The 25,292-nt window shown below is 52.8% G+C and overlaps 4 protein-coding genes across 4 annotated transcripts in view; 2 read left to right on the top strand and 2 right to left on the bottom strand.

The window, feature by feature from the left end:
- LOC143692667 (serine/threonine-protein kinase pim-1-like) overlaps positions 1-4,203 on the bottom strand; it is a 37,999-nt gene extending 33,796 nt beyond the window's left edge. Inside the window, exon 1 of the mRNA XM_077172915.1 lies at positions 4,129-4,203. Coding sequence (XP_077029030.1) covers positions 4,129-4,203 — 75 coding nt within the window. The remainder of the gene's footprint in view (positions 1-4,128) is intronic.
- A 5,309-nt stretch (positions 4,204-9,512) lies between these two features.
- Positions 9,513-25,292, bottom strand: part of LOC143692666 (uncharacterized) — a 28,905-nt gene continuing 13,125 nt past the window's right edge. The window contains exon 3 of the mRNA XM_077172914.1: positions 9,513-10,485. Within this exon, the coding sequence (XP_077029029.1) occupies positions 9,513-10,485 (973 nt within the window). The remainder of the gene's footprint in view (positions 10,486-25,292) is intronic.
- LOC143692575 (uncharacterized) lies at positions 13,983-15,195 on the top strand. Its single transcript, XM_077172824.1, is given in 3 exon segments — positions 13,983-14,001; positions 14,083-14,336; positions 14,338-15,195. Coding segments are annotated over 3 exon segments (1,131 nt in total).
- Positions 21,870-22,802, top strand: LOC143692574 (olfactory receptor 14I1-like). The gene has a single exon (XM_077172823.1). It carries the CDS (start codon positions 21,870-21,872, stop codon positions 22,800-22,802), a length of 933 nt encoding a protein of 310 aa, XP_077028938.1.

Raw genomic sequence — 25,292 nt, 5'->3', positions numbered from 1 at the left:
GGCGTGTGCAGGTGGTGGCCGCAGGCTACGGCGCTGATGATGAGGCCGTTGCCCAGGAGGGCAGCCAGGGAGATGCCCAGCAAGAGGCAGAAGTGCAGGAGCTGCAGCTGCCGCGTGTCTGCCAATGCCAGCAGCAGGAAATGCCTGGTGGAGCTGCTGTTGGACATTTGCTGGGGCTGCACATGGGCACCTGTGTGTGGAGAAAGGGACAGTGAAGTGTTAGAGGAGATACCTGTAACCAAAATCAAAGCCATTTCCCATACACCCTCCTCTGTAACCTACACAGATTAATTTGATTATAAATTAAATGCTTCTGTGTTTAAGAGTTCTGAGGTTTTCTTTTTAGGCCCCTCCCATGTGTCTCCTGGTATTCTTGAATATGAGAAACCCTCAACATTCTTTCTGCAGTCAGGGAGAACAGAGCAAGTTCTGTGAGTCAATGTGATAAGAAGAGATGGAGGGGAAATTGTCTGACATTCTGACTTGTTCAGAGTTTATCTGGGCTTTAAACTCTCTCAGGTGGAGGATGATCACCATCCAATGTTTTCCCTAAAATGCCAAGAGGCACTGCTGAGAGCAGATGAATCCACCACAGCCCAGCTCCACATTTGTAGCCAAGGATTCACGTTTCTCATTTCATCAACCCAGCAGCATTTTCAGTGTCACAACACCTCTGCCTTTCCCCACCAATCTTACAACTCAGAGATGCTCTAGGACAGGTTTGCACCCTGGACTGAAGCTCCCAGCTTGGACTGAAATCTCAGGGAGACTCCCAAGTGTCCTTCTGATGGCATTGGATTGAGGGAGATGCAGCTCCTTCCCTGGCTGCACTGACAGCATTGCCCAGAGCCGGGCCCTGGGGACAGCGTCACCCTGAGCCAGCTGTGCCCCCTGCCAGAGCCCCCAGGGCCAGGCAGCTGCTCCCAGCCCTGTGCTCTGCAGAGGGAACTGGGCCCGGGGCTGCAGAGCTGCCCCACGGCTCTGCTGCAGCTCTGCCTGCACAGGAGGGGCTGCACGCCTTGGAGCCCCGGCCCTGAGGGCAGAGGCTTGGCTGGGGCACAGGAGGGAGGGGGCTTGTTCAGAGGGAGGGGCTGCACTGCAGGGGCTCCTGTGGGCATCTCTAAACTCTCCCTGCCACAGCATTGCTGGGCTTTGTTTTCTCCCATTGCCTGATCTTCTCTCTGCCTCCTGGAGATTTTCCTCCTGCAGGTGTTTCCCTGTGCCTGATCTCTCCCTGCCAGCACTCACAGACCCCAAATCTCTGTGCACTCTCCTTGGCCTGACAGAACCCTGCCTGTTTGCAGGGCACTGGCTGGGGACAGGTTCTGTTTGCAGCTTGGAGAAAGGACAGCTCAGACTGAGCCTGATGGCTCCAGCAAAGGTGATGCTGCTGCTGTCCATGGGCAGAGGGGCTGGAAGCACATTAGGGATCTCCTGTGAACCTATTGGTCACTAAAAGTAACAGTTCAGATGTCTTGGGAACTTTCAAAATTTCATAAATAATAATTCATAAGCAAAATTTACCAGGTCAGATATTACAGGCAACTGTCAAAATTTATAATCATCCTTTAATATTTATCACCACCTCCCTACCATTCTTCAATAGTAGGAAACTGAATACAAAGTCTTAAGAAATTTCTTATATTTTATCAAAATCCTAGACTTGGAAATATTCTATGAGTGACCAGAACCCTTGAGCATGTCAGAGCTTCATGAACCTTTCACCTCCCCTGCCCCAAAAATACTCAGAGTTGTACTCACAGGCTCTGCAGGCATTGGGATGTTCCAGCTGCAGGAGATGGCTCCAGGAGCTGCAGCTGCATTGTCCTGCAGCCAGAGGTTCCTGTGCCAAGGGCTGGCAGTGATTGTGCCCCAGGCACTTCTCAGCCCCTTCCCAGCCCTGACTGATTGAAGCTCTCTGTGCCTCTGGGCTGTGCCCGGGCTGGCTGCAGGCAGTGCCCCAGCCCTGCTGGGCTGGCACAAGAGCTGCTCATCAAGAGAAATGTGCTTTTGAAGCTCTTCTTGGTGAGCAGGAGCTGCCTCTGTGCCAGGAGCCCAGCCCAGCTCAGCAGCACAGACACAGCACAAGGACTTTAATCAGCCTCTGGGGCTTTGTGCTCAGGCCCTGAACATCAGTCCCTGAGAGGCAGCTGAAGAAACCTCTCCAGAACTCCAAGGCAGAATCCATCTCAAAATTTCTTGGACTTTTAATGGGTCCCACTGAGGGACACGACTGAGCAAGTGTCCCCAGGCCCCAGGCAGAGCAGAGAACTGCAGGCAGTGCTGACAGGTGGGGACAAAGAGAAGCCAAGTCTTGGTGCCCTGGGGCACAGCAGGGTCTGTGCCAGCAAGGGCTGGGAGGAGACACCTTGTGCTGAGGCCCTGGGGCCTCCTGGCCCAGCCCCAGCCAGGCTGGGCACTGTCAGCCCCTTGTGCTGCCCTCAGCATCCCCCCCCAGCCCACATCCCAGCGGCCTCAAGGATCTGCTGCAAGGAGTCCCTGGGGAGCCTTGCTCAGCAATGGCCCTGGGGGCTCCTGAATGCTCCCTGCAGGGACTGCAGGTTTTTCAAAGGACTTTGGCTTTTGCCTTGGAGTCTCTGAGAGGTTTGTGCAATCATGGCCTCCAATTATCTGCTGTAATTAGTCCCTGGAGAGGCTCTCTCAGTAACAACACTCAGTGGGGCTCATTATTGCTTCGGGGTACTTGAGTTATTTGAAGGTACTTGGTGTTTCCCTTTTGATACAGACTCTGTGAGAGGTTTATTCAATCATGGCCCCAATTATCTGCTTTAATGAGTCCCTGGAGAGCTTTGTACTGACACTCAGTGGGGCTCATTAATGCCTTGAGATACTCCAGGTTTTAAGGTACTTTATGGATTTACGGATACTTTTAGGTCCTTTAAAGAATTTTCCTTCCCACACTGAGTCTCTGAGAGGTTTTTGTGCCTTCCTGGCCTCCAATTCTCTCCTCCAAGGAGTCCATGAGGATCCTGTGTTGGGTATCTTCCCGCTGTCTGTTTTACAACAAAGATGGAACTGAAAGAATTTTCTAAGACTTTCTAAAAGCACCCAAACAAACACAGGAGAATTAACAATACACCAACAACCACTAAGAGAATGAATAGTCCTGTTTTAGCTAGATATCATCCAACCCTTTAGTCCGCTGAATTAGAAGAGTTTATTGAACCAGTCTTTGTTTTCCACTTGAAGCTTCTTGAACCCTTCCTTCAGTACCTGAATGCTCTTGTGGATTGACTCGCTGTGGCTGGAGAGGTTCATGCAGCACATGCCCTCAGAGTCTACACAGCCATGCCCATGTGCCCAGAGTAAAAACTCTATCGCTGTTCTGCAAGGTGGCGTGTCTGATGGTCTCTGTGTCTGAGAGCAGCCACTCAATGTGAGGGAGGCAGCATTGGTTTGCTTACTCAACAGGCACCCAGGATGGTCTGATTGCCCTAAAGCTTTAGCTGCAGCCACCCAAGCTAGTCCAAACTGGGGGTGCTACCATCCAATACCTGGATTAAAGCTTGCAAAGCCATCTCTTTGATATCATCCAATCCTTCTCTGGGGATACCTGCTGCTTGATCATCTCGTAGGCTGTGTTGTCCTTCTCCAGCTAGATGGTTGATTGTCAATTCCGCCCTTGCCTCATTATTAGCATAGTCTGCTGTTAATTGATTTAGTAAACACTTCCATCCCCCTTCCCACAGGGTGTATTCTGTAGGTGACAACAACATGGTCATAATATATTTTAAATCATAGGGGGTTAAGACATGTGCTGTAAACATGGCCCTCATTTGCCCATTTAAACCAGGTAAGTCCTTCCTATGGTCTTTAGCTGCCCTACACAGCTCCTTCATTTCCCTGTAAACCAACGGCTGATACCTGGGATTCTGCCCCCTTCTTTCATAACATCCCAGGGCAATGAGGAGTTTTGATGCTGTTTGCCAGTCTCCTTCCTTAACTGGAGGCATGGCCCAGGGTGGAGAGGATGATTGACAGTGGGGGCGTGACCCACAGTTGTGTGGGGGGGGAGTCTGGAGGTTCGTTCAGGGCGGAAGAGAAGGCTGTGGTAGCAGGAAGTGGAGGAGCCAAGATGGAGGGAGGATGGTTGGGCTCCTGAGCCACATTCAGGCTCCTTCCATCTTGAGTCTCCAGGGCATGATGCTCCATGACCGTGTGGCCATTGCCATCTTGGACCATCGTGGAAGGTCTGAGAAAGGCAGGTTTGAGCGGTGGTCCCAAGTTAGGAATGACCAACGGATTGAGTTTTCGACACACTGCTTGCTGGTCAAGGATGGTGTGGAAGATGGGGAGAGTGTGGGGTGCAATTGGGTCTCTTTTGATCGAAAGGTTGTACAATTTAACTCCCAGTGTATCCCAAAATGTCAGTGGTATGGTTTTCTTCAGCAGAGGCTTCTGGAAAGTTTTTAATGATCCACCTCATGATTGATTTGAATTTGTTCTTTGAAAATACTTTGTCATGATCTGTGAGAATTAAAGCATACATATATGCTCCTTTCTACTTTGGACATCTGGCTGCCCATTTTTTTCTTTCTCTGCCTTATGGGGAAGAGCCACCAGAACACCCCAAATCAATTATGGGATGTGGGTGCATATTGTAAAAACACAGTGGCAAAATGGGCAATAAATGTCTTGCATTTCCCCAAACCCACCTGCAATCCTATGCAGGTGAAACCGTCGTTGTCCCTGCTGATCCTGGCCAAGGTCCCTTGAAGCAACGATGAATCTGCTGGGCCCGGCACAATCCAAAATCCCAGGGAGCACTGGCCTATCCATCAGCTAACCCCAGCTGACGTGACTGACACAGGGAGCCCTGAGTGTCATGGTCCCTGTTTGGGCGCCAAAGGTCACAATGAGGGTGGCTGTGACAAACCTCTCTGGTTCCCTGACTTCAGGGCAAGGGTGGCAAAAATGAAAAGGAGCAGGATCAACGCAGTTGTTTAAAAGGAACTTTAATAACAGAGCGAAAAACAATAAACATGGACAAGTCGAGCACAGTATGAGGGGCAGGTTCCAAAGACCCAAGACAAAGGGGAGCAACAACATGTACACTTGGGTGTAGAACACTCTAGAACAATAACCATATAGGGGAAACAAGTAACCAATAGGGGAATAGAACTTGGACAACTTAGCATAGCAACACTAAAGGCTTTTTGGAGAACTTTCAAGCTCACTTTAATTTAAACAAATGATTCCTAGGACTTGAAACTCATGCCTTCCGGGGTAAAATCTGTCTGACTCTGAGTTACAGCTGGGCTAACTCCCACACCGCTGCTTTGCTCTGGCCCCTTGGGACCATGCGGCCCAGCAGAGCCACAGGGATGTCCTTGGTTCCACGAGGCCCCACAGTGTCACAATGGTCCCTTGGATCCATGGAGCTCTGCAGTGCCACAATGGCCCCTTCATTTCACAAGGCTCCCAAGTGTCACGTTGGTCTCCATAGGAAGGAAACCACGGAGCCCCCATGTTTCAGGAGCTGATGAACAGCAGCCACCAGAGGCCAAGGCAAGCCTGACCTGTCTGTCCTGGCAGGTTTGCTTGGAGCAGCCCTTGGATATTTCAAATTATGAATGTGGAGTCCTAATTTAAAACATTTGTGCCTGGAGAAGAGGGATGGGGTTTTTTTCATAAAAAGAAAAGCACAGAGCCCTTTCCAGTGTTTGCAAAACAGGTGAGTTCTGGCACTCAGGAGTCAAAGACCAGCCAGACCTGTCTGTCCTGGCAACTTTTGTCTGGGAGCAATCCTCGGATGCACCGAAATTTGGAGGTGAAATCCTAATTTTAGCCATGGATGCCTGGAAAAAATGGAAAGTTCTTTTCCATAAAAAGAAGAGCCCAGAGCCCCACTGTTTCAGGAGCAGATTGGAGTGGCCTTCCACATTCCAAGGTCAGCCAGACCTGTCAGGTGAGCCCTGGGAGACCAAGGCAGCCACACCTGTTTCATGTTCCCTTGGTTCCACAGGGCCCTGCAGTGCCACAATGGCTCCTTGATTCCATGAGGCCCTCAGGTGTCACAATGGTTCTCTGGCTTCCCTGATGCCCTCAGGTTTCATAATGGCCCCTTGATTACACAAGTCCTTAAGGATCCTAATGGTCTCCATGGTTCCACAAGGCCCCACAGTGTCATAATGGTCTATTGGTTCCATGAAGCCTGGCTGTGTCCAATGGCCCCTTGGGTCCATTAGGGCCACGTAGGGCAACAATGATTCCTTTGGTTCCACAAGTTCCTACAGTGTCACAGGTTCCACAAGGGCCTGCAGTGTCACCATGGCCCTTTGGTTCCACAATGCTCCGCAGTGTCACAATGGTCTCCATAGGAAGGAAACAAGTGAGCCCCAGTGGTGCAGGGGCAGATGAGAGGCAGTCACCAGAGGCCAAGGCCGGCCAGACTTGACTGTGTGGGCAGATTTTGTCTGGGAGTAACCCTTGGATATAGAGAATTTTAGATGCAGAATCCCAATTTTGGCCATGGGTGCCTAGACAAGAAAGACAGTTCTTTTCCATAGGAATAAAAGCACAGAGCCCCAGTGCTTCACAGTCAGATGGGAAGTGGCCCTTGACATGCCAAATTCAGTGGGACCTGTCAGACAGCCCCCAGGAGGCCAAAACAGGGAGACCTGTTCCATGTTCCATGGACTTCATGGGTCCCCACATTGTCACAATGGTCTCCTTGATTCCATGAGGTCTGGCAATGTCACAATGGCTTCTTGGTTTCATGAGCCCCAACAGAGTCACAAGGGTCCATTGGCCCCACGCAGCCCCGCTGTGAAACAATGGCTCCTTGTTTCTATTTTAAATCAATCCCAATCAAACCACAGTTTGATCATTGATCCTTGCTTCCACAGGGCCCATGATTTGCACAATGGTCTCCTTGATTCCATGATTCCTGGATTGCACGGTCTCACCATCGTTTCCTTGGATCTCCATTGTCACAAGTGACCCATGGTTCCATGAGGTTCCGTAGTGTCACCGTGGTCGCTGTCAGAGGCTGGATGAGATCCATGTCCCGAGACACCTTGGGATGCTCGGAATGCCCGTGTGGGGCCAGGGCCGGGTCAGGCCTTGGTTTGTGGTGGGACAGAGCCCCGCCCCCAGCCCTGGCCTGGCAGAGCTGCCAATCACACAGCAGGGGCGGTGCTAACCCAGCTCTGACTGGCCCAGCTGTCAATCAATCAATCACACAGCAGCAGCTGGTGCTACCCTGGCTCTGATTGGACAAGCAACTGGCAGTCCCACCCTAGGGGCGGGGCCATGAAGGCCCAGGGGGTTAAAAGCTGGAGCACAAGGCCAGCCCAGGGTCTGGATCCTGCCTTCTCCTGGGGTTCCTCTGTTGGTGATGCTGGAACCTGAGCAGTTGGTGCCCATGTGCGTGTCTTTCTATGGATCTTCTGTCTTTCTGTTGTTCTCTATTTCTTCTCCTTTGAATCCTACTTCCCTGGAACATTTTTGCGTAACTTCACATGTTAAGGGTTAAAGGATTTTACGTTAAATGTGTGGGAATCCAGGGCACTGGGAATATTTCTCTGTCTTCTCTGAGGAGTCCTGACCCCCAGAGAAACACTGCCTTTAACCATCACCCATGGAGAGCACTTCCAGGACTTTGAGACAGATTAGAATTTACCCAAGTGTAAAATAGATTGGAGGCTAGTATAGCATGTCACTTGGGTGAGAAATTTCGGTTTTGGGATTTTTAGTATGGTGTAGATAGGAAGCAAGATGGAGGAATTGGGGTGTAGTCCCTGTCTTCTTCTTCCTCTACTCCATTTTCTGCAGTGTTGGTGGCAGAGGGTGATTTGTCAAGGAAAGCACAGTGCAGAGGTTATCTGGACAGTTAAGGGATGAGCTACTGGTAGATAAGTAGAAATAATGTATGTTTTAAGAGTTAAATGGATGAGACAACTTTAAGGACCTTGAAACTGTACATTTCAGAGCAATTTTGTGGTGCTTTTTCAGTGCACTGAGCCTGGTGTGGACAGCAATGCAAACCTTTAGATATAATAAGAATAAACAAGAAGCTGAAGACTGAAGAAGTCCCGTGCAGCTCCTTTTACGTGGCACAGAACTGCTACTGGAGGGTTTCCTCCATCCAGGGAGCCCCCACAAAGGCCCATCATGAAACAAACATCAATAACTGGTGCTCTGACAATGTTTGTTATAAGTTGGCTTTTTTCCAAAAGTTGTTTACTGAAAGGTGTTGTCTTAATTGGCCAATCATGGGAAATGTGTTGATTAAATGACCAGTGAGGTCCACCTGTAGCAAACCAAGATATAAAAGAAGAGGATTGAAACAACAGGTGACTTTTAGCCCTTAGCCTTCTGATCTGAGTCTGTGTCATCTCTGACTCAAAGGTGACATTTGGGGATCTGTGGGGTCTATTGGGGATCCTTTCTGCACCTTGTGACCCAACAGGAGCTTCTCTAATAAACGTTGCCTGAAGCTCCCACTGTGCCCATGACAGGAACCCCTGTGAGTGTCTGGGACATCCCGGCTCTTTGGCAGCCTGGGCACTCCTGGGATGTCACCGTGGAGCCCCCGTGAGTGCCTGTGACAGATGGGTGCCTTTGCAGCCCAAGGTGCCCTGGGATATCACCATGGAATGGCTGTGACTGCCTCTGACCACAGGGCTCTTTACCATCCCAGAAAGCCCTGGGAGGTCTCCATGGAGCCCCTGTCTCTGCCTGTGACATTCCAGCTCTGGAACAGCCTAGAGACTCTTGGAAAGATCCCATGGAACCCCTCTGAGGGCCTGTGACAAATCTGATCCTTAGCAGGCAACCATCACCAGCCCCCTGTTGCTATGGGCAGTTTCCATAGAAACCATCCCCAGCCCACTGTTGCTATGCTCAGTCCCTTGGCAGCTCCATGGAGACCCCATGCCAGGGGTGGTTGACATGGCCACCAGGGCTGGCACCAGCTGGCATGCTCGGTTTCCAGGGGCTGGGCTTCAGGAATGGGATTCCCCAATTTCCTGCTCCCGCTAAAACCGCGCTGCCCTCGCTGCCCTCCCGCCTCCCGTGGAAAGCAAAAAAGGCAAAGATCCCAGGCTGGGATAAGAACAATTTATTGGGAACAGCAACGAGATAAAGAACAAACAGAAACAGAAACAATATTGATAACAGAAGGGATAAGTAAAACTATTTACAGAGAAAACTACAACATCAACAACTAGTTCTTCCTGGCAATGTATTTCCTCCTGTCTGGAAAGGACACCCTTCTCCTCAGGGAGAGAGAGAGTCCCTTTCCTGCCCCTGGCAATGACCTGAGGTGGGAGTGAATGTAATGACAGGGCCATGGCCAGACCATCATGTTCTCCAACCCCACATCATGTCATTGGCAGGGGCAGGAAAAGGGACAGGTGTCTTCCCAGCATGGATCACAGGGAACATGGATCACCAGGACTCTGACCAACGTGGGGTCTCCAATGGGGGATAAAGCTGGAGCAGTGCATTAAACTCTTCCTGCAGTTGGGGCATGTGCAGGGCTTCTTTTACTGGTGCCTCCGTTGGTGTCTGCTCAAGTGAGAGCTGCTGGTGAAGCTCTTCCCACACTGGGGACACTCATAGGGCCTCTCCCCAGTGTGGATGCGCCGGTGGGTGACGAGGGTGGAGTTGTGCTTGAAGCCCTTCCCGCAGTCAGGGCAGAGGAAGGGCCTCTCATCCGTGTGAATGCGCTGGTGCTGGAGGAGCTGAGAGCTGGTGTGAAACCTCTTCCCACACTCGGGGCACTGGTAGGGCCTCTCCCCTGTGTGGATCATTTGGTGGATGATCATTTGGGTCTTCCTACTAAAGGTCATCCCACATTCCCCGCAGTTGTATGGCCTTTCCCCAGTGTGGATCCTCTGGTGGCAGATCAAGAGAGACTTCTGCCTAAAGCTCTTCCCACATTCCCCACACTCATAGGGCCGTTCCCTGGTGTGGGTCTTGTGGTGGGAGATCAGGTTAGAGTTCTGGCTGAAGCTCATCCCACATTCCCCACACTCATAGGGTTTCTCCCCGGTGTGGATCCGCTGGTGCCTGGTGAGGTGGGAGTTGCGCTTGAAGCCCATCCCACAGTCAGGGCAGCGGAAGGGCCTCTCATCTGTGTGAATCCGCTCATGCAGGAGGAGATCAGAGCTGGTGTAAAACCTCTTCTGACATTGGGGACACTCGTAGGGCCTCTCCCTCTCCCCAGCGTGGATGCGCTGGTGGGTGATGAGGGTGGAGTTGCGCTTGAAGCCCTTCCCACAGCTGGGGCAGCAGAAGGGCCTCTCCTCAGTGTGAATCTGCTGGTGCTGGAGGAGACTGGAGCTGGTCTGAAACCTCTTCTGACACTGGGGACACTCGTAGGGCCTCTCCCCAGTGTGGATGCGTTGGTGGATGATGAGGGCAGAGCTGCAGCTGAAGCCTTTCCCACACTCCCCACACTCATAGGGCCATTCCCCAGTGTGGATCATCTGGTGGCTGATCAGGGTGCTGCTCTGCCTGAAGCTCTTCCCACACTCCAAGCACTTGTGGGCCTTCTCCCCATCATGAAGCTGCCCATGGACCACCAGCTCTGAGCTCTGGCTGAAGCTCTGTCCACCTTCCTGGCTCCGGGTGGGTCTTTCCTCCTCAGAGCACCCTGGGCTGGGTTTGGAGCCCCTCCTCCTGTGGGATCTCTGGGGATTTTCCTCCCCATTGGATTCCTGTGCCCTGGAGTCACTCAAAATGGCCTCTTCCATGAGTTTCTGCTGTGGGGATTTCTCCTCCCTGGTCTCCATCCTCAGATCCTTCCCGGGGGGAGGAAGGCCAAGGAGAGGATGGGATTTGCCTCCATGCCAGAGGGAAGGGGAAGGAGATCCCCACAGTGCATCCCCAGCAGGACGGGGTTGGCAGCAGGGTTGTCCTGCAGCCGGGGGCTGTGCTGGGCTGGGAGATGGAGCAGGAGAGAGGGGGAAAGGGGCACTGACTGCCTCCTCACCTGCCTGCGTGTCCCGGGCCTCCTTCCTCTTCCTTGCAGCCTCCTCCTCCATCTGGCAAATGTTTGGGGATGTGAAATCCTGTTTTGGGAGGAAAGCAAGGGATGAGCGCATTGAATTTTTACTGGTTTGAAGACAAACCTGGGGGAGAGTCTAAACCAGAATTACAATTTAATAAGAAAAGAAGATCAAGGCAATGATACAGAAACACAGCCTTAAACTGACAGAGTCTGGATATAACCTGACACCCTGCTGGTCAGGGTGGTGGCTGCAGTCCCATTAAATGGTGGCTGCAGTCCTGTTGGAGTGATGAACGTGATTCTGTCCAAGTAGTGATCCTGTAGAAGGGTCTGGTCTTTCTCTGAAGGTCCAGGGGTGGTTCTGGAGCTCTTGTCCTCTGGGAATCCAGTAGGCAAGCTGCTCCTGGTGTTGCAAGGCTCACCTTATATGCAGGTAGGAACGCTTGGATCCTCCCCCTGGGTGGAGCATCCCACAATGGGAGGATGGAATTTGATCAGTCCTGCAGTGACACTCAATGGCCCATTCACAGCAGATATCTCCCCTGGAGGGCGTTATCAGGGCTGAGTCATGGAAGAGATCAAGAACACTGCCCCACCTGTTTCTAGCAGTTGATAAAGATGGGGATTGAAAACATGCATTTGGTTCCATCTTACACTGCAGCCTGAAACAGTGGGGGAATCCCTGCTCAGGGGGTGAACACCACCCCCCTTACCCAAACTGCCTCAGGTGTAAAACCCCCACCCCGGGAAGGCCACACACACAGGGGACAATGTCACACTTGCCCTGCTCCAGGGCAAATGGCATCTCTCTAATATTTCCTTAACCAGACTGCAAAATTATTTTGGCACAGTGAGTTCAGGGCACTGTTCTTTGACCCCAGTTGCCTTTGACAACAGCATGGTTCCTTCCTCTGAGGAGGTTGTGGGTCTCTCTGGAGGAACTCTTGGAAACTTGGATGCAGCTTTGTCTGAGCGACCTATGGGAGAACTGATGAGGAAAATGGCTGTTGTGGGACTGGAGTGTAAAGAAAATACTTTGTTGTCCCTCCTTGAAAAGTTTGGTAAAATCACTGGAGGAAATGGAGCAAATAATACCAGCAAGACTGACAAGGTTCATTCACCACATGGTGAGGAACACAAGGCTGCTAAAAGTCCCACAAGAAGCCCAGCTCAAGTAGCTAAATTCCCAAATAACTACTGAATTCCCAGGCTTGGGTTTTTTCCAAATGTGAGAATCATTATTCTCTTCATCCCTGTCACCTTTGTGACAGCTACACAGAGCTTTCCCTTCCTTTTAATAATATCTGTATTGGGCCAAATTTGCACTTTTCTTTAATTGTAACCTGCCAGCAGCTGAGCTGGAGCTGTGCAGGAACCAAGGAAACTTGGAATTGCCCCAGAATTGCTTCTATTGTCAGCCGGTGCTGCGGCGGCCGTGGGGCAGAGGGGTGGGAAAGGGGGCTCCGGGGTGGCAGTGGAGGAAATGCCGGGCCCGGGGGCTGAGCACAGGGCTGAGCACACAGAGATGGTTTTGTTCTTGCTGAGCTCGCACTGAGCCAAGGCCTGTCCTGCCCCTCATTCGGCCACGCTGGGGAGGGGCTGAGGGTGTGGGGGAGCTTGGGAGGGGACACAGCCAGGACAGGAGATCCCAGCTGACCCCAGGGATAGCCCAGACCATAGGACATCATGATCAGTGCATGAAGTGTGGGGAACAAGGAGGAAGGGGGCACATTTGCAGTGAGGGTTTTGTCTCCCCAGGTAACTCTTAGGCAGGATTGGGCCCTGTTTTGCCAGTGGGCAGGGCCCGCACCAAAGACACAGACACCAACTTAACTTAAGGAACAGTGTCATTTAGATAATGCAAATTTGCAAAAAATTACAAAAATATTAGGTAGGCAAAGCAAATAATCATTAGTCAATAATTCCAAAAGAGAAGATGTTGAAATGAGTATCACACAACTGTCCATTTCTGGCTGCAGGCTCTGGAGATTCTATCTCTGCCTTCAATCAGGGCTGCATTCCCTAAAGAATCCTGGTACCAAATCCTGCTTTCCAAGGCTGGAACAGTGTCTCAGGTTTAGCTGGGTGTGTATTCAATTACCCTCTGTTAAAGCTGGGGCAATTATCATCTGTTAATTGAGCAGTTTACTTTATCTCTTCCACATGAATCCTCCCTCCGGGGAGATATCTTCTGTTAATGGGCCATTGAGTGCCACTGATAAAAATTCCATCATCCCATTGTGAGAAGCTCTGCCCAGAGGGAGGAGCCAAGCATTCCTACCTGGAGATAATCTGAGAATGTGAACAACAGAGTCAGCCTTCTCCCACAGGATTCCCAGAAGAGCAGCTTTCAGCTCCACTGGATCCCAGAGGAAGACTAGGCCAATCGACACCACAACTGGACCTTCAGAGGAAAACTCCACCCTTCTACAGGATCACTGCTCCAACAGAACCAAATATGTCCCTGCAGGAGCACTGCAGCCACCATTTAACAGGAGTGCTACCAACACTCTGACCCACAGGGTGTCAGGTCGTATTCTTACTCTGTAAGTAGTTTTTAGTACTACTGCATTTGTATTTTTAATTTTCCTTCTGAAGAACTGTTATTCCTATTCCCATAGACTTTGCTTGACATTCCCTTGTTTTGAAAATTATAATTCCAAGGGAAGTGATTAATATTTTCCATTTCAAGGGAGTCTCCTGCCTTCCTTAGCAGACACCTGTCTTTTCAAACTGACACAATGCCCTGGGACAGCCAGGCAGGTGAGGAGGAAGTCAGTGCCCCTTTCCCCCTCTCTCCTGCTCCATCTCCCAGCCCAGCACAGCCCCCGGCTGCAGGACAACCCTGCTGCCAACCCCGTCCTGCTGGGGATGCACTGGGGGGATCTCCTTCCCCTTCCCTCTGGCACGGAGGCAAATCCCATCCTCTCCTTGTCCTTCCTCCCCCAGAGAAGGAGCTGAGGATGGAGACCAAGGAGGAAAATCTCCATGGCAGAGCCTCATGGAAGAGGCCATTTTGAGTGACTCCAGGGCACAGGAATCCAATGGGGAGGAAAATCTCCAGAGATTCCACAAGAGGAGGGGCTCCAAACCCAGCCCAGGGTGCTCTGAGGAGGAAAGACCCACCCTGAGCCAGGAAGGTGGACAGAGCTTCAGCCAGAGCATGGAGCTGGTGGGCCATGGGCAGCTTCACAATGGGGAGAAGCCCCACAAGTGCTTGGAGTGTGGGAAGAGCTTCAGGCAGAGCAGCACCCTGATCAGCCACCAGAGGATCCACACCGGGGAATGGCCCTACGAGTGTGGGGAGTGTGGGAAGGGCTTCAGCTGCAGCTCTGCCCTCATCATCCACCAACGCCATCCACACTGGGGAGAGGCCCTACGAGTGTCCCCAGTGTCAGAAGAGGTTTCAGACCAGCTCCAGTCTCCTCCAGCACCAGCAGATTCACACTGATGAGAGGCCCTTCCACTGCCCTGACTGTGGGAGGGGCTTCAAGCGCAACTCCACCCTCATCACCCACCAGCGCATCCACGCTGGGGAGAGGGAGAGGCCCTACGAGTGTCCCCAGTGTCAGACGAGGTTTTACACCAACTCCGATCTCCTCCTGCATGAGCGGATTCACACGGATGAGAGGCCCTTCTGCTGCCCTGACTGTGGGATGGGCTTCAAGCGCAACTCCCACCTCATCAGGCACCAGCGGATCCACACCGGGGAGAAGCCCTACAAGTGTGGGAAATGTGGGATGAGCTTCCGCCAGAACTCTAACCTGATCTCCCACCAGAAGACCCACACCAGGGAACGACCCTATGAATGTGGGGAATGTGGGAAGAGCTTTAGGCTGAAGTCTCTCTTGATCTGCCACCAGAGGATCCACACTGGGGAAAGGCCATACAACTGTGGGGAATGTGGGATGACCTTTAGTAGGAAGACCCAAATGATCATCCACCAAATGATCCACACAGGGGAGAGGCCCTACCAGTGCCCCGAGTGTGGGAAGAGGTTTCACACCAGCTCTCAGCTCCGCCAGCACCAGCGCATTCACACGGATGAGAGGCCCCTCCTCTGCCCCGACTGCGGGAAGGGCTTCAAGCACAACTCCACCCTCGTCACCCACCGGCGCATCGACACTGGGGAGAGGCCCTACGAGTGTCCCCAGTGTGGGAAGAGCTTCACCCATAGCTCTCACTTGAGCAGACACCAACAGAGGCACCAGTAAAAGAAGCCCTGCACATGCCCCAACTGCAGGAAGAGTTTAATGCACTGCTCCAGCTTAATCCCCCATTGGAGACCCCACACTGGGAAGAGCCCTGGTGATCCATGTTCCCTGTGATCCATGCTGGGAAGACACCTGTCCCTTTTCCTGCCCCTGCCAATGACATGATGTGGGATTGGAGAACATGAGGGTCTGGCCATGGCCCTGTCATTACATTCACTCCCACCTCAGTTCATTGCCAGGGGCAGGAAAGGGACTCTCTCTCTCTCTCTCCCTGAGGAGAAGGGTGTCCTTTCCAGACAGGAGGAAATACATTGCCAGGAAGAACTAGTTGTTGATGTTGTAGTTTTCTCTGTAAATAGTTTTACTTATCCCTTCTGTTATCAATATTGTTTTTGTTCCTGTTTCTTCTTTATCTCCTTGCAGTTCCCAATAAATTGTTCTTATCCCAGCCCGGGATCTTTGCCTTTTGTGCTTTCCATGGGAGGTGGGAGGGCAGCGAGGGCAGCGCGGTTTTAGCGGGAGCAGGAAATTGGGGAATCCCATTCCTGAAGCCCGGCCCATGGAAACCGAGCATCCCAGCTGGTGCCAGCCCTGGTGGCCATGGCAACCACCCCTGGCATGGTGTCTCCATGGAGCTGCCAAGGGACTGAGCATAGGAACAGGGTGCTGGTGATGGTTGCTATGGAAACTGCCCATAGCAACAGTGGACTGGTGATGGTTGCCTGCTAAGGATCAGATTTGTCACAGGCCCTCAGAAGGGTTCCATGGGGACATTCCAAGAATCTCCAGGCTGTTCCAGAGCTGGAATGTCACAGGCAGGGGCAGGGGCTCCATGGAGACCTCCGAGGGGTTTCTAGGATGGTAAAGAGCCCTGTGGTCAGAGGCAGTCACAGCCATTCTATGGTGACATCCCAGGAGTCCCCAGGCTGCCAGAGAGCTGGGATGTCCCAGACACTCACAGGGGCTCCTGTGGTGGGCACAGTGGGAGCTTCACACAACATTTATTAGAGAAGCTCCTGTTGGGTCACAAGGTCCAGAAACGATCCCCAATGCTCCCCATAGATTCCCAAATGTCACTGTTGAATCAGTGTTCCATGGTTTCTTTCCAATGGAAAACAACCATCCTTATCCTCCCGGTGTCCATGTCTGAAATTGGGATTCCACCTCCAAAATTCTGGATATCCAAAGGTTACTCCCAGGCACAATCTGCCAGTACCATCAAGCCTGGCTGGCCTTGGCCTCTGGTGGCTTCCCCTGCAACACTGGGGCTGGGTCCTTCCCTTCCCATGGAGATCACTGGGACACTGTGGAGACCTCATGGAACCAAGGGGATCCTTGTGGCACCACTGGAGCCCATGGAACCAAGGGGCCATGGTGACCCAGCGGGGCTTCATGGAACCCAGAGACCATTATGGCTCTGTGGGGCCTGATGGAACCATGGAGACCATTGGGACCCTTCAGGGCCTGGTGTCACCAAGGGGGCATTATGACACCTCAGGGCCTCAGGGAAGCAAGGGACTATTGGGACACTGTGGGGCCTGATGGAACTGAGGGAACATGGAACAGGCCTGGCTGGCTTGGCCTCCCAGGGGCACCTGAAAGGTCTGGCTGATGTTGTAATGTCAAGGGCCGCCTCTCATCAGCTCCTGGAGCACTGGGGCTCCGTGCTTTCCGTGCTATGGAAAGAACTGTCCCTTTTTTTAAATGTCCATTGCCAAAATTGGTATTCTCTCTAAAAATTTTCCTATATGCAAGGGTTTCTCTCAGAAAAAAACCTGCCACTTCTGGCTGGCCTTGTCCTCTGGTGGTCACTCTCTTCTGCCTGGCAAACACTGGGGCTCTGTTCCTTCCTTCCTATGGAAAAGAACCAACCTTCATGTCCAGGGTCCATGGCCAAAATTAGAATTTGGCCTCCCAAATTCCATATATCCAAAGATTGCTCCCAGAAAAAAGTAGCAAGGACAGACAGGTCAGGCTGGCCCTGTCCTCTGGTGATTTTCTTAGACTCTGAGCTGAATGCTTTTAGTTGAAAAAAACTTGGAAAGGGCCCAGAGATCTCCCAAGAAGCGTTTTTGAGGACTTGGGCCCATATGCACTATATATGGACAAAGGAGCTCTTGGCTCTGTGCTGTTGTGAGGGTTTGGCATCATGGAAGTGATGTTCTAAGAGAAGCTGCTAGCAGTTTCCTCCACGTCTGACAAAAAACCAATGAGTAATTATCTTTGAGAATTGACAATCTGTTAAACCAGTAAGGAAACTGTACACGCCTCTGTGAAGACACATGTTAAAGATGAGAAAGCCTGGGAGGGTCTCTTTCCCTTCTGGCTGGCACAGAGGTAACAAGGCCAGCCCAGCTCCCCATCTCAGCCAGGGTGGGCCATGTGGGTTCCCTGCTTGCTTTTTCTACCTCTCTTGGGCTCGGGATTGAAGGCACTTGAGATGACAGTACGTGTTCAGACTCAGTTGTTTATTGTTTCTTACCCATGTTACATTCTTAAGGCCGTGAGTTCTACACTCTTTCATTATCAGGGTACAAAATGGCTAACTATCTCTTGTTACAAGGTCTTTTAAGGCTAAACTATCCAATTAAGAAAAGGTACCTAAATTATTTTCCCTTTTAACCCAATAATTGATCATTTGAAGCCTGCAATGCAGACTTTTATGTTCAATTACAAAATACCACCCAAACCCATGAAGAAGAAGGAAGAAGAAGGTGAAGAAGAAAGAAGAAGGTAAAGAAGAACAAGCTGTCTTCACCCTAAAACCTCCATCTGGCTTCATATTTATTATTATCTTCTAAAACCCTGAAGTCTTAAGATTTTTCTGTGATATTATACACTTCTAACCAACTACACACCCATAATCCCAATGCTATTGATCAATTTTGGAAGCCTTCTCCACAGCCTCAGGTCAAATGCAGCGTTCTCTTGCAGGTCTGTGCCGTTCAGCAGAGAAAGTTTAAAGTTCTCAGCATCCAGGGTTCCAGCAAGGCCGGGCGGCTCCTGCCGTGGGGCCGGGCCCCTTCCCAGGGACCCCGCCAGGCCCCATCGGCTGCCGGGCAGGGCAGGGGAGGCCGCGGGGCCGAGGCCGGGCTGGGCCATGGCTGCAGTTGGGAACATCTGGGCCCTGCTGAGCCCTGCCCCGCCGCCAGCCCGGGCCCGGCCAGGATCCACCGGGCCCCAGGAGCAGCCCCGGGCCGGGCCGGCTCGGCCAAGATTCTGCCACCCTTGGGCTTCAGCCGCAAGCCCCGGGCAGGGGCAGGAGAAGCCATCGGCCCCGGCCGTGCTGCTGCTGTGCTCTGGCCTGGCTGCTGAGATCCTGGCCCTGCCCCAGCGCGGCCCATCCTGACACAGCCCCAGCACAGCCGCTGCAGAAACCTCCATCGTAAAACAGCTCCGGCCGCAAGCACCGAGCCCGGCCGGGGGCACGGAACCATCTGCAGGCCCCGGGTGAGATATGAACTCTTTCAGTGCTTCCATCCTCCCTCCAGTGAGAGAAAAGGACAAACTGCAGGCACACAGAGGAGCAACATGAAGACACCCAGGTCAGTGAAGGGGAAGTTGAGTCCCAGATGGAAGGGATGAGGAGATGCCTTGATCTTGGGACTGAAATCCTCTTGTAAAGCTATGGAGAAGGATGTAATTAATATATCAGACTCTCTTTTTCCCTATAACTAATTGAAAATATGGGTAGATGACCTGTTCAGCAAAAACCTCCATGCTAAAGTAGGCAAATGTTGAAGTAGCTGTGATCCCATCAGAAGTTTCAACAGAGAAAGAGAGAAGAGTGGTGAGACCCTGTGTCCTCAGGGAGTGAAGAAGAAGATCTCTGTTCTCAGAGATGAAGATGATTTCAGAAATAGATGAAGAGAATCTTTGCTCTTCAACAGCTCATCTTTAAACTCATACCCCATAAGTTGACATGGCCCATAAACACAGCTGTGGGAAAAGCTATGAAAAATGGGAGGGACTTCACAATTGCAGATTTTCTGGGCAGCTGCTCTTTGTGGGAATTGAGAGCCACGAGAGAACTTTTTTCTTATGGAGAAGTCTCCATAGCATGAAAGAGAGACTCCTCTCCCTAAGTGAACTGAAGAAAGACTGTTCTAGGTGGTGTAAACTGACTGAAACTTTCAGGTTTTGTCTCCTTGCATTGTCAGTAAGAAAGAAAAGGTTGTAGGGAGAGGAGAAGTGTTCAGATTCTTATTATTCTTTCTTCTATTTACTGGTAATAAACTTTTCTATATACCCCTTTAAAATTTAAGCCTACGTTGCCTTTCTCCTAATGCTGTCTCACTGCAGGACATGAGTAAATATATTCCAGTTAGTGCAATGGTAATTAGCCAACACTGATCCCACTGCACTAATAGATGCATTGGCTGAGAAATCTCAAATTAGCAAACCAAAATCACTCCAGATACGTTCCTGATAAACTGCATTAGAGCAGAGGGAAATCAAGGCAGAGCCATGGTTTGTCAGGACTTGCTGCATCCTGATGAGCCCTGTGGTGCATTTGGAGCTGAGCCCTGGAACCTCAGGGCCTGAGAGGAGATTGCACAAAGCTTTCCAGGAGTCAAAGGCAGAAGAAAACCCCAAAGTGTCTCAAAGCATGAATGGGTCTCAGTGAGGTCCATGCCCAACACAGGCTCCTCATGGACTCCTTGGAGGAGAGAATTGGAGGCCAGGATTGACCAAAAACCTCTCAGAGTCTCAATGTGGAAAGGAAATTCCAAAGTACCTTAAAAATTTTGAGTATCTCAAAGCATTACTGAGCCCCACTGAGTGTCAGTACAAAGCTCTCAAGGGACTCATTAAAGCAGATAATTGGAGCCATGATTGCAGAAACCTCTCACAGAGTCTCTATCAAAAGGGAAACACCAAGTACCTTAAAATAACTGGAGTATCTTGAAGTATTAATGAGCCCCACTGAGTGTTGTTACTGACAAAGCCTCTCCAGGGACTAATTACAGCAGATAATTGGAGGCCATGATTGCACAAACCTCTCAGAGACTCCAAGGCAAAAGCCAAAGCCAAAGTCCTTTGAAAAACCTGCAGTCCCTGCAGGGAGCATGAAGGAGCCCCCAGGGCCATTGCTGAGCAAGGCTTCCCAGGGACTCCTTGCAGCAGATCCTTGAGGCCACTGGGATGTGGGCTAGGGGGGGATGCTGAGGGCAGCACAAGGGGCTGACAGTGCCCAGCCTGGCTGGGGCTGTGCCAGGAGGCCCCAGGGCCTCAGGACAAGGTGTCTCCTCCCAGCCCTTGCTGGCACAGACCCTGCTGTGGCCCAGGGCACCAAGACTTGGCTTCTCTTTGTCCCCACCTGTCATCACTGCCTGCAGTTCTCTGCTCTGCCTGGGGCCTGGGGACACTTGCTCAGTTGTGTCCCTCCCTGGGACCCATTAAAAGTCCAAGAAAGTTTGGAGTTGGATTCTGCCATGGAGTTCCGGAGAGGTTTCTTCAGCTCCCTCTCAGGGACTAATGTTCAGGGCCTGAGCACAAAGCCCCAGAGGCTGATTAAAGTCCTTGTGCTGTGTCTGTGCTGCTGAGCTGGGCTGGGCTCCTGGCCCAGAGGCAGCTCCTGCTCACCAAGAAGAGCTTCAAAAGCACATTTCTCTTGATGAGCAGCTCTTGTGCCAGCCCAGCAGGGCTGGGGCACTGCCTGCAGCCAGCCCGGGCACAGCCCAGAGGCACAGAGAGCTTCAATCAGTCAGGGCTGGGAAGGGGCTGAGAAGTGCCTGGGGCACAATCACTGCCAGCCCTTGGCACAGGAACCTCTGGCTGCAGGACAATGCAGCTGCAGCTCCTGGAGCCATCTCCTCAAGCTGGAACATGCCAATGCCTGCAGAGCCTGTGAGTCCATTCTCTGCTTGTCTCTTGTGCAGAGCAGCCAGGGGTGCCCAGGGCTGTCCTGCAGAGCAGGGTCCTGCAGCCCAGGGCGCTGTGCTGGGGCAGGGACTCTGCTGCCTGCCAGGGACAGCTCTCATCCAGCCCTGGCAGCTGCTCCCAGCACTGGGGGACAAGATCTGGGTGGCAGGAGACAGCTGGTGAGGCTTGGAAGTGTTCTCCTTGTGTGGGGAGAATGCTGCATTGTTCAGGGCTGCTCCCAGCATGGCATTGAACTGCAGAACATTTCCAAGTAGATTATACAGGGAGCACAGCAATGCAGGGGTTGCATAAAAGGGAAAATCCTCCTGTTTTAATCTACTGCTCTGGGTTTCCTGGATGGGAAACTCCACATAGATATTGATCTGTCAGTTCAGGTGGAAAAAAACCAAATTTCTCTCCGATCTGAATAAAGCAGGCATAGACAGAAATCAGCACAGGGCCCCTCACAGGCAGCATCAGTGTAAAGTTTGCAGCCTCCTCAGGGTTGCTCTGACGTTGCCATCAGAGCCTGCAGAGCCAGAGCTGCCCCTGGGCAGTGCCTGAGCTGGGAGGGCTCTGCAGGGCAGAGCTGAGCCCCCAGGGCTGGGCTGGGCTCTGGCAGCACTGGCAGGGCCCAGCCCTGGGCACAGGGAAGCAGCTGCTGGCAGGGACAGCTCCAGGCAGCAGAGCCCTGGGCAGGCAGTGGGGGGAAAGTGCCCCCAGCCTGTGCTGGGATATTTCAAGTCCTCTCCAAACCCAAATATTCCATGATTTCTTTTCTTACAGATCCCCATGCCAAGGTGCAGCAAATGTCCAACAGCAGCTGCATCAGGCACTTCCTGCTGCTGGCATTGGCAGACACGTGGCAGCTGCAGCTCCTGCACTTCTGCCTCTTGCTGGGCATCTCCCTGGCTGCCCTCCTGGGCAACGGCCTCATCATCAGCGCCGTAGCCTGCGGCCACCACCTGCACACGCCCATGTTCTTCTTCCTGCTCAATCTGGCCCTCGCTGACCTGGGCTCCATCTGCACCACTGTCCCCAAAGCCATGCACAATTCCCTCTGGGACACCAGGAGCATCTCCTACACTGGATGCGCTGCACAGCTCTTTTTCTTTGTGTTCTTCATCTCAGCAGAGTATTTCCTCCTGACCGTGATGTGCTACGACCGCTACGTGTCCATCTGCAAACCCCTGCACTACGGGACCCTCCTGGGCAGCAGAGCTTGTGCCCACATGGCAGCAGCTGCCTGGGCCAGTGCCTTTCTCTATTCACTGCTGCACACGGCCAATACATTTTCCCTGCCCCTGTGCCATGGCAATGCCCTGGGCCAGTTCTTCTGTGAAATCCCCCCAATCCTCAAGCTCTCCTGCTCCAAATCCTACCTCAGGGAACTTGGGCTCATTGCTGTAAGTTCCTGTGTGGTATTGGGTTGTTTCATGTTCATTGTTTTCTCCTATGTGCAGATCTTCAGGGCTGTGCTGAGGATCCCCTCTGAGCAGGGACGGCACAGAGCCTTTTCCACCTGCCTCCCTCACCTGGCCGTGGTCTCTCTGTTCCTCAGCACTGGTATCTTTTCTCACCTGAAGCCCCCTTCCCTGTCTTCCCCATCCCTGGATCTGGCCCTGTCAGTTCTGTACTCGGTGGTGCCTCCAGCCCTGAACCCCCTCATCTACAGCCTGAGGAACCAGGAGCTCAAGGTTGCAGTGTGCACACTGATGACTGGATGCTTTCAGGAACATTGAACTGCTGGCCAATTTCTGCAAAGCACTTGTAATAAAAATAGTCTTGACACTTCTTGTTAGTTTAATTTGAGTGGTTCTTTTTCTTTGTTTTACTTTTTCAATATTGTCCACAAATAAATGTCATTGTTTGTACCATTTCTCATTTTATTTCTCTCCATCTTCCCTGTAGCCACAGACTGTGTCAATGAGGGGCTGCACTCTCGGTGGCTTTAAATGAACTAAAGGATCTCCCAGCAGAGTTTTCTGTAGAGATGCCCTTTTGTTGCCTTCTGTGGAGCTGCAGCAGCAATGTCTGTGTGCAGAGCTGGGGCAGATCAGTGCTGGCCCAGCAGCTGTGCCCAGCAGCAGCAGCAGCAGCAGCACTTGGTGTTGCCAGTGCTGCTGGCGTGGCCCTGCCCCGCTGCCCTGGTGGCCCTGGTGTTGCTGCAGGGCCTGAGTGCTCTCGGGGCCGGGCACAGCCCTGGGGGTGGCAGTGCCGGGGCTGCAGCAGGGACAGGCCATGGGCACTGCTGGGGCAGCGCTGACGCCTCAGGCCAGGCCCTGGGGGCTCCAGGCTCCTTGCCCAGGCTCTCTCAAGAACACGGCCAGGCCAAGGCTCAGCACAGAAACCCCCGTCAGCAGCCCCAGGCTGGCCGTGGGCAGGCTGGGGGCAAACAGCATGGCTGGGGCTCTGCAAGGGCCCTGGGGCAGACGGGAAGGAGCAGCAGAGCAGGGGCTGATCCATGCCCAGTGCGCTGCACAGCCCAGGGCAGCGTCCCAGAGCGTCCTCATGCAGCTGCCAACAACATCCCCCCTCTGCAGCCCTGGCCTCTCCCCCAGCTCACACAGGTGTCCCATCCTTGCAGGCACAGACACGGCAGCACTGCCTCAGCAGCCCCTGTTTGCATTGCACACAGCAGGGCCAGCACCCCCATGCTGTTGCTGTGGGGACATGAACCTGAGGGAGCACAAATGCCATCAGCCCCTGGGGCCAGCAAGGCCTGGGGGACACCAGGGAAACCACTCAGCTTTGTCCTGGCCTCTGCACTCAGCCGGAAAGTTTGTTCCCATCAGCTGGGAGTTTCCTGTGCCACTGCAGACGCTGTTGCTCAGAGCCAGGGCTGCCTGGCAGCCACCCCCAAACTGCCCTGAGTATTTCCTTACCTTCACCTTTGCTTTCTTTCCTCTTTCCTAATCCAGATTTCTTCATGTTGCCCAGCCCTGTTCCCTGCCCTGCAAACAGCCCATCCCTGTTTGCCCTTTCCTCTCTGGCCCCACCCCCCATTGCAGTTCCTGACTTGGCCTCATGGGAACGTCCCTTGGGCAGCAGGATCATCCTACAAGTGCTGCAGGAATTGTCTGCAGGCTCCTGCAGTGCCTGCTGCTGCTCCCTTGCCAGAGGCACCCCAGGCCAGGGGGGGCACATCTGGGCTGCTGTTTCTGCCTCTGGGGCTCCCTGTTCTGGGCAATGAGGAGGAGCTGCAGAGGCTCTGCAGGACTGACAGGATGGGCTTTGGGGCTGCCAGGAGAAGCTGAGGGACCTGGGCTGCTGTAGCTGCTGAAGAGCAGGCCCAGGGCTCACCCTGCAGCTGCTCCATGGGTAGTTTCAGGGAATCCCAGAATTAGGAAGTTTGGAAAAGGCCTTGGAGATCATCTAGTCCAGCCTGTGCCCTGACATGGCCTGGTTTCTCCTGAGCCTCCTCTTCTCCAGGACAAACAACCCCAGCTCCCTCAGCCACTCCTCACAGGACTTGTGCTCCACACCCTTCCCCAGCCTTGTTGCCCTTCTCTGGACACGCTCCAGCCCCTCCATGGCCTTCCTAATTTATGGGGCCCAGAACTGGACACAGCACTCGAGGTGCTGCCCAACCAGTGCCCAGCACAGGACAAAAATCACTGCCCTGCTCCTTCTGGCCATACAATTCCTGATCCAGGCCAGGAGCCATTGGCCTTCTTGGCCACCTGGGCACACTGCTGCCTCATGTCCAGCCTGCTGTCCATCAGTCCCTGCAGGTCCCTTTCTGCCTGGCTGCTCTCCAGCCACTCTGTCCCCAGCCTGTAGTGCTGCAGTGGTTGTTGTGGCCAAAGTGCAGGACCCGGCACTGGGACTTATTAAACCTCACCTTGTTGGATTTGGGCCCTGTGCAGAGCCCTCCTACCCTCCAGCAGATCCACACTCACACCCAGCTTGGTGTCATCTGCAAATTTGCTCACGCTGAACTCAATCCCCTTATCCAGACCATGAATGCAGATATTGAAATCCACGCTGGCTGGCTCTGATCCCTGGGCCATCCTGTGGGTGCCCTGTGATGGCACTCAAGGTGATCTGTTCCATAACCTTACCGGGCACCCAGGTCAGGCTGACAGGCCTGGAGTTCCCCAGCTCCTCCTTCCAGCCCTTCCTGGGGATGGGCTCACACTGGCACCTCCAGTGCTCTGGGCCCTCCCTGCTGAGCCAGGACTGATGGTAAATGATGGAGAGCAGCTTGGGGAGCTCATCCACAGCTCCCT

Source organism: Agelaius phoeniceus (genome assembly GCF_051311805.1).
Source record: "Agelaius phoeniceus isolate bAgePho1 chromosome W unlocalized genomic scaffold, bAgePho1.hap1 SUPER_W_unloc_2, whole genome shotgun sequence".
NCBI lineage: Eukaryota > Metazoa > Chordata > Aves > Passeriformes > Icteridae > Agelaius > Agelaius phoeniceus.
Note: the sequence above shows the minus strand (reverse complement) of the source record. Positions and strands in the feature narration are given on the sequence as shown.